At 50.6% G+C, this 9,215-nt stretch overlaps 1 protein-coding gene across 1 annotated transcript in view; it reads right to left on the reverse strand.

Annotated features, from left to right (window-relative positions):
- Positions 1-9,215, reverse strand: part of LOC106585958 (PDZ domain-containing protein 2) — a 194,759-nt gene that overhangs the window by 8,669 nt on the left and 176,875 nt on the right. The window contains exons 20-23 of the mRNA XM_082968774.1: positions 9,134-9,215; positions 853-3,961; positions 309-426; positions 1-102 (exon numbers count right to left, since the gene is read on the reverse strand). The exon at positions 9,134-9,215 is cut by the window's right edge and continues 63 nt beyond it. Coding sequence (XP_082824900.1) covers positions 1-102; positions 309-426; positions 853-3,961; positions 9,134-9,215 — 3,411 coding nt within the window. The remainder of the gene's footprint in view (positions 103-308; positions 427-852; positions 3,962-9,133) is intronic.

Consider the following 9,215-nt stretch of genomic DNA (forward strand, 5'->3'; position numbering starts at 1 on the left):
AGATATAGACTTCTGCTCAAGGTCAACTCCTCCAGCGATGCTGAAACCAAGTCCCGAACCCTCTTCCTTGGAGAAGACTACAAAGTGGGTATCATCTTTAACCTAGGGTGGGACCAGACACAACACACAACACACACACAGACACAGGAAGTGAACTTTCAAGACAAGGATGAAAATACTGTCTCAGGCATATCACTCACGCTCCTCTCCTCTTAAGCCTCGATCCAGATCTGTTAATACCAACTCTTATGGTCATTGTCACGCCAAACACAGTGGTAAAGACAGAAGAAATAAATGTGTTTGGTTACCTGAGAGAGAGCTTTGGCCTCCTGTAACAGGGCCAATATATCTGTCTTTGAGTTCAGTGAGGCCAGGACCGACTGCAGCTTACTCTGCTCCACCGGAGAGCCAGCCAGCACTGTCAAACTGGAAAGAAGGCCAGAAAACAGAACATTTAAATATGGGTTAGTATAGAAGTGACACTGCGTTACTCGTAACTGTCTGTCTGTCTGTCTGTCTGTCTGTCTGTCTGTCTGTCTGTCTCTGTCTGTCTGTCTGTCTGTCTGTCTGTCTGTCTGTCTGTCTGTCTCTGTCTGTCTGTCTGTCTGTCTGTCTGTCTGTCTGTCTGTCTCTGTCTGTCTGTCTGTCTGTCTGTCTGTCTGTCTCCCCGTCTGTCTGTCTGTCTGTCTGTCTCTGTCTGTCTGTCTGTCTGTCTGTCTGTCTGTCTGTCTGTCTGTCTGTCTGTCTGTCTGTCTGTCTGTCTGTCTGAAATCTTGGGAAAGTTAAGGATTGGATATTTGAATCACATTGTATAAATAGAAAAATATAGAGATGGTTGGTGTTTTTACTAACCTGATGGACCAGTTGCTGAGATGTGTTTGACCGTTGGTTTCCCCCTGAATGCCGTCCTGGCTGGCCCCAGCGTCGCTCCAGCTGGCCCTGGTCGGGGGCACACCTGTGGGTTCAGCAGGCAGTTGACAGCACCCAGTCTGGTTCTGGAGGGGCTCTGTGGACCTGGCTGGGTGGATCTCCAGCTCCGTCTTAAATGTGCAGTTGGTCCCTGGGTTGCTGGAGAAGTCATCGGTGTACAGCTTATCCAGGTCGGGCATGCTAAGGGCCCTGAGCTCCCTCAATCTGGATCGGGACAGGTTAGCGTGGCCCCGAGCCTGGCGGCGCCGCATCACCGGGGGCGTTTGAGGAGTTAGGGTCACACCCACTGGGGGCAACATTTTGGAGATTTCGCCGTCTGCGAGTTTGTCCCGTGTTTGTCCAAGTGGAGCTTCGTTTGCGCTGCAGCTTTGTGTCAAAATGTCAAAGTTTGGGAAAGTCAGACTTGACGGCGACTTGCGAAGCTGAGGCGACAAAGGGGTCAAGGGGGTTGAGGCTTTAAAGTTGTCGACGCACGAGCTTAAGCTTCTTCGTAGCGAGCGGCAGTCTATGGAGCTCACCGAGCCGGACATGTAGCCAGACAGTCTTCGGTTAAGAGGCGGCTTCAACGTTGCCGCCAGAGCATAGGACTGAGCGTAGGACTGGATCTCGATACATTTGAGCGCTGGCTTATCGAAGCTGGCCAGGTTCTCAAAGGACTTGATCCTCTGGCGGACAGAGAAGGGGCTGGGATCCCCGGGGGCGCTGTTTTCCGTGGATAAACTACGGCGCTCCATCGTCTTCAGTTTGGACTTGTTGGCTTTCAGGTTTTCCACAGCCATATCTGTTAGGCAGGAGTTTCTGAGAGAGATGTTTATGATACCATTGCTTATAGGCAAAGGAGCCACATCTACGGATTCTAGGACTATTGAGTTCACTGCTGAATCATTTGTAGTGACGTTTTCTGGATTACACACAGAGGCAAGGGGTACAGGAGCAGCAGGCCTGAGATTGGTCTCTACTGCACTTCCATTGACCTGTGACGTAATATCTGGTATATGAGTCATTTGAGTAATTGAGTAATTCTTTGAATTCACAGTTTCCTTTCGCATCAGAACTGGCGTAGACGATGAGGAGGAAGGAAGAGAAGAAGATGAGAGTCGTACCTCAATGAAAGACCTCTGGGTAGTTGGGACTGGCTCCGGTTGTTCCTTGGACGTAGCAGTAGCTGGTGTCACTTGCTCCTCTTTGTTAAGGTGAAGCTCCAACTTGGCTGACTGTGCTGCCTCTAAAGTGGTAGTGGTTGTGGGGTTGGACTTGGGGTTGCACTTGTCCTGAGCTCGGTCACCTGGTTTGGGCGAAGTGGGGCTCCTGCTACTGATTCTGCACAGTTCAAACTTTTTGCTAGATGAGGCTACTGCCTTTCTGGTTAGCAGAGGAGAGTCTACCTTCTTGGCTTGCAGTTTGGGGGACTGGAGCGGAGAAGTTTTGCTTGCTTTCCCGAGAACCGCCGGACTTTCGGCTCTGGCTGGTTTCGGGGAAAGCTGCTGCTGCTGTGTTTTGTTCTTACTCTTGATGCTGAGCCCCTTCAGTTTGGACATCGGAAGAGAGGGACTAGTAGGGTTATTCTGGACCAACCTGGGTTCCAGGGAAACTTTCTCCCCCTCCTTGTCTCTTGTCGTTGTTAGCGATGGCCTCGATGAGCCAGATCTACTATAGTTGGAGGGCATTGCCTTCGCCGCCGTTGAGTGGGATGCTGCTGCTGCTGATGATGATGATGATGGCCCAGATGATGATGTACTATTAGATAGTTTACCTGAAGTCGGCCTGGCTGTCCTCTCCTGACTCCGTGGGGTGAGGCTGTGGCTAGCTGCTACAACACTTAGAGAAGGTGCCTGGTTGGGTTTTATCACAGGTGTAACAACGTTGCTGCAACTAACCCCATTGGCAAAGCATTCTGAAGGCCCTGCAGGGCCTGGAGTGGGTACAGAATCTGTGTCCTTGGAAGACTGGGGGGGCACCATTTGGCAAGGGGAAGCTTTGGACCCTGTAGTCAAACAGGCACCTGAGGACTGCGAGCCAGTTAGACTCTGAGACAGCGAGGGGGAAGTGTTACGGTTGGATTGGGTCGTTGTTACCGCAGAACAGTCTTTGTTTTGCTGAGAGGCAGCAGCAGGATGAGTAGCTGCTGTCATAGCAGCATCAGAAGTGGCAGAAGCAGCAGAGTCTAGTACTACATCAAAGGGCCTAGACTCCTTTGTATTGTGGCTGCCGTCAGAGCCAGAGATAGGGATAGAGAGCCGGGGAGACAATGGCCCATCTGTTAGGTGAGTCAGCGCTTCCTGGCTCAGAGTGCTGGGCCGCTGGGCCTCTCTGTAACAAATTTCCACTTCCTCTTCATCAGAATCTGTGTCCTGTGGCTCAGCGCCGACAACGCGGCTCCCTCTTTCTTTATCGCCGGCAGCGCCGTGGCTGTTGTCGGTGACGGTTTCTTCACTCTCTGAATCGCTGTCATCGACCAGGTTGTACATGTGGCACTTTGAGGCGCCAGGTGGTTTATCCACTCCGTTTGAAATAGCATTCTTCCCTTCGTCTGTGAGATTACTGCTAAAGTTTCTGGAGTAATTGTTCAAGAATGTTTTACCCACAGGCAAGAGGCGACCATTGTTTCCCGAGTCCAAGACAGAGAAGTCCAACTGACTAGGCCGTGCTGGAGGAGTCTGAACATTACTTTTGTCTTTCTCTAGCAAGGCCTTGCTGTCTAGAGCTGACTTACAGGATGTAGTCTCAGTACATTGTGCTTCTGAACGGGATTTGGGGGTTTTGGACGAGAGCGCACTCTCAACATCGGAGTAACTTAGTGCGGTTATGACATCATCGATGTAGGTGACAGGTATATCACTGCTGTGGTTGGTTGGGGCTGTGGGTTTGAAATTGTGATTTGTTGCTGAGGACGAGGAGGAGGAGGAGGGAATTCCTGGATTTGGAGAACCCCCATTAGCCTCCTGGGAAGTTCTGGACTCATCCGGTATGGAGGGTTCGATGACATCACAACTCCCCGATGACATCATGAGGCTGGAGAGGCGATCTACAGCTGTGGAAGGAAGATATTACTAAATGAATTAGAGAGGCAGTGAGACATTTTTGTTCGATACAACTTTGCTTCACAAGTTGCTCTTATACCATTAAGGTAACACTGGAATTACTACAATAACAATATTGTTGTAGCAACATGTTAAAAGAAAACACTTTTATTTTTTTTTATTTTTTTACATAACAACTAGGTTTCCTCAAGTCTCTCTAGATGTTCATTTCATCAAGTCAATATGACACCATCATTCATCTCAATGACCTCATGTCATCAAGCCATACATGAGAGAGTGGAAAACTGAGCGATTGGACACCAGTGTTTAACGGGATAGTCATTAAAAATACCAATCATGTGACCTAACGCACCAATAACGTCAAAGAAAACCAGGAAGTGAGCTGACATATGGGTTCTGTTTTAGATATCAACATTCCTGCTATCTTCCCCCAGCGTATACTTTCTCTCTATTCCACAAAGAACTTCAAACTCTCTAATTACAAATTTGTAAAAATCTGACATTAAATGGAAGTTTCTGCAGATTAAACCAGCAGTCCCTGTTTGGTCTACAGCCCAGCAGAACCAGCCCTCTGTTTGGTCTACGGCCCAGCAGAACCAGCCCTCTGTTTGGTCTACAGCCCAGCAGAACCAGCCCTCTGTTTGGTCTAAAGTCCAGCAGAACCAGCAAGGTCTACAGCCCAGCAGAACCAGCCCTCTGTTTGGTCTACAGCCCGGCAGAACCAGCCCTCTGTTTGGTCTACAGCCCGGCAGAACCAGCCCTCTGTTTGGTCTACAGCCCAGCAGAACCAGCCCTCTGTTTGGTCTACAGCCCAGCAGAACCAGCCCTCTGTTTGGTCTAAAGTCCAGCAGAACCAGCAAGGTCTACAGCCCAGCAGAACCAGCCCTCTGTTTGGTCTACAGCCCGGCAGAACCAGCCCTCTGTTTGGTCTACAGCCCAGCAGAACCAGCCCTCTGTTTGGTCTACAGCCCAGCAGAACCAGCAGCCCTGTTTGGTCTACAGCCCAGCAGAACCAGCCTCTGTTTGGTCTAAAGTCCAGCAGAACCATATAGTCATATTCATTATGATCTAGAAGGGTAAACTGATCCCGAGAAAAAGTTATGATCATGTCGATGTAGAAATGTAATGCATTATGTATGCAAGGGTAGATGACATACAGACAGAGACATATAGACTGGGACATATAGACTGGGACATATAGACTGGGACATACAGGCAGAGGACATACAGACAAGGACATACAGACAAGGACATACAGGCAGGGACATACAGGCAGGGACATACAGATAAGCTACTCTTCTTTAAATTTGGTTGGTTGGTGTTCTTGCTGTGAGTGCTCATGTTGTCATATTTCTGAATCTAATTCAGAGGATCTTAAAACTTTTTCAGCCTCGAGACCCAAATTAGAAATTGTCCATCTTCCCGTGAACCCAAATTAAGAATAAATAATGTGTGATTATAGATGAATATTCATCGTAACTCGCCACCCACCTCTCACATGCCCAGGGACCAATATGGGTCCCGACCCATAGTTAAAAAAAAAAACCTGATTCATAGGAATCCATTTTTATTTGTTTCTGTTTAGTGACCAAACCATAAGCAACTCACAGGAATCCCACCTCGTCCCAAAACAACAACAAAAAGCAATGCATAAAAAACAAAAACACAAATCTAACGTTGGCTAGCTAAAGAAAGCTAACAGCTAATGCTAGCTAACGAAGCGGTTAGCGGTCGGAGTTACTACTGGGCAGCTTCTAGTCACTACTGAGGTAAATGAATGAATGGATAGTCACCATGGATACAAAGCCAGCAGCGTGCCGTTCCCTTTGGGGTGCAGGGTTAGGGTACTGCCAGCAGGGGGCAGACTGCTGAACCAGCTGAGGTCTTACATCTTTGGGAAGGTAGCGTTAGGGAGGAGAGGTGGGGTGGAGAGGTGGGGTGGAGTAGGGGTGGGGTGGAAGACAGACCTGTGCTCTTAATAACTGCTCTAGTGGAGTAGTTCACAAAGGGGGTCCTGATCAAACACTTTAAAACCATAGTTCATTTTTTTGGTCAAGTTTGACCAATTTTTTGACTGTGGTGTCCTTTAAAAAAAAAAAACCGCTTCCTGTCTCCTACCTTCCTTCAGGGATCCCTGATCTTCATGCTGAGCTGATGTTTGTTGGATATGTGATGTAATATCAGTGATAACTGATAAGGGACACCACCCAGGTTAGGGACACCACCCAGGTTAGGACCACCCAGGTTAGGGACACCACCCAGGTTAGGACCACCCAGGTTAGGGACACCACCCAGGTTATAGGAACACCACCCAGGTAAGGGACACCACCCAGGTTATAGGAACACCACCCAGGTTAGGAACACCACCCAGGTTAGGGACACCACCCAGGTTATAGGAACACCACCCAGGTTAGGGACACCACCCAGGTTATAGGAACACCACCCAGGTAAGGGACACCACCCAGGTTATAGGAACACCACCCAGGTTAGGGACACCACTCAGGTTAGGGACACCACCCAGGTAAGGGACACCACCCAGGTTATAGGAACACCACCCAGGTTATAGGAACACCACCCAGGTTAGGGACACCACCCAGGTTATAAGAACACCACCCAGGTAAGGGACACCACCCAGGTTATAGGAACACCACCCAAGTTAGGAACACCACCCAGGTTAGGGACACCACCCAGGTTAGGGACACCACCCAGGTAAGGGACACCACCCAGGGTAGGGACACCATCCAGGTTAGGGACACCACCCAGGTAAGGGACACCACCCAGGTTATAGGAACACCACCCAGGTTAGGGACACCACCCAGGTTAGGGACACCACCCAGGTAAGGGACACCACCCAGGTTATAGGAACACCACCCAGGTAAGGGACACCACCCAGATAAGGACACCACCCAGGTAAGGACACCACCCAGGTTAGGGACACCACCCAGGTAAGGGCCACCACCCAGGTAAGGGCCACCACCCAGGTTAGGACACCACCCGGGTTAGGGACACCACCCAGGTAAGGGACACCACCCAGATAAGGGACGCCACCCAGGTAAGGGACACCACCCAGGGAAGGGACACCACCCAGATAAGGACACCACCCAGGTTATAGGGACACCACCCAGGTTAGGGACACCACCCAGGTTAGGGACACCACCCAGGTTAGGGACATCACCCAGGTAAGGGACACCACCCAGGTTAGGGACACCACCCAGATAAGGGACACCACCCAGGTTAGGACACCACCCAGGTTAGGGACACCACCCAGGTTAGGGACACCACCCAGGTAAGGGACACCACCCAGGTAAGGGACACCACCCAGGTTAGGGACACCACCCTGTTAAGGGACACCACCCAGGTTATAGGAATACCACCCAGGTTATAGGAATACCACCCAGGTTATAGGAATACCACCCAGGTTATAGGAACACTACCCAGGTAAGGGACACTACCCAGGTAAGGGACACCACCCAGGTTATAGGAACACCACCCAGGTTATAGGAACACCACCCAGGTAAGGGACACCACCCAGGTTAGGGACACCACCCAGGTAAGGGGCACCACCCAGGTAAGGGACACCACCCAGGTAAGGGACACCACCCAGGTAAGGGACACCACCCAGGTTATAGGAACACCACCCAGGTAAGGGACACCACCCAGGTTAGGGACACCACCCAGGTTAGGGACACCACCCAGGTTAGGGACACCACCCAGGTAAGGGACACCACCCAGGTTAGGGACACCACCCAGGTTAGGGACACCACCCAGGTTATAGGAACACCACCCAGGTTAGGGACACCACCCAGGTTATAGTAACACCACCCAGGTTAGGGACACCACCCAGGTAAGGGACACCACCCAGATTAGGGACACCACCAAGGTTATAGGAACACCACCCAGGTTATAGGAACACCACCCAGGTTAGGAACACCACCAAGGTTAGGGACACCACCCAGGTTAGGGACACCACCCAGGTTAGGGACACCACCCAGGTTATAGGAACACCACCCAGGTAAGGGACATCACCCAGATAAGGACACCACCCAGGTTAGGGACACCACCCAGGTTAGGGACACCACCCAGGTTAGGGACACCACCCAGGTTATAGGAACACCACCCAGGTAAGGGACATCACCCAGATAAGGACATCACCCAGGTAAGGGACACCACCCAGATAATAACACCACCCAGGTTAGGGACACCACCCAGGTTAGGGACACCACCCAGATAGGGACACCACCCAGGTTAGGGACACCACCCAGGTAAGGACACCACCCAGGTAAGGGACACCACCCAGGTAAGGGACACCACCCAGGTTAGGGACACCACCCAGGTAAGGACACCACCCAGGTAAGGGACACCACCCAGGTTAGGGACACAACCCAGATAATAACACCACCCAGGTTAGGGACACCACCCAGGTTAGGAACACCACCCAGATAAGAACACCACCCTGATAAGGGACACCGCCCAGGTTAGGGACACCACCCAGGTTATAGGAACACCACCCAGGTTATAGGAACACCACCCAGGTTATAGGAACACCACCCAGGTTATAGGAACACCACCCAGGTTATAGGAACACTACCCAGGTTATAGGAACACCACCCAGGTTATAGGAACACCACCCAGGTTATAGGAACACCACCCAGGTTAGGGACACCACCCAGGTTATAGGAACACCACCCAGGTTATAGGAACACCACCCAGGTTATAGGAACACCACCCAGGTTATAGGAACACCACCCAGGTTATAGGAACACCACCCAGGTTATAGGAACACCACCCAGGTTATAGGAACACCACCCAGGTTAGGGCGTGTCTCTCGTTCCAGATTCTGGACAGTTGATTATGTTATTCAGTTAGTGTTGAGGAGGAAAGAGAGCCAGCTTCAACTGTTATAATCTGTCATAGGGATGATATGACAGATTATAACAACCGTCATCGTACTTCCGGTACCCTACACGATACTGACGGGCAACTCCACATTTGTTATGTTTTACGAGGTAATGTCACTTATACAAATCTGAATAGGCGGTTGTCACATGGCAGGTATGACGTCGTTGCACGACAGTGTTTTATAGGATTATTAGAAAAATTGTATAGGAAATATTCCCAGGGTGCTTTAGTAAAGGTTTGACTTTTTCATGCCATGATCTCACCTGACACAGGCCTCTTGACCTCGAGCCTGAGGGTCGCGGGAAGGTTGTGCATGAGCTCACAGACGTCGCGGTAAGAAGAAGA

Source organism: Salmo salar, chromosome 24, assembly GCF_965601325.2.
Source record: "Salmo salar chromosome 24, fSalSal1, whole genome shotgun sequence".
Taxonomy (NCBI): Eukaryota; Metazoa; Chordata; class Actinopteri; order Salmoniformes; family Salmonidae; genus Salmo; species Salmo salar.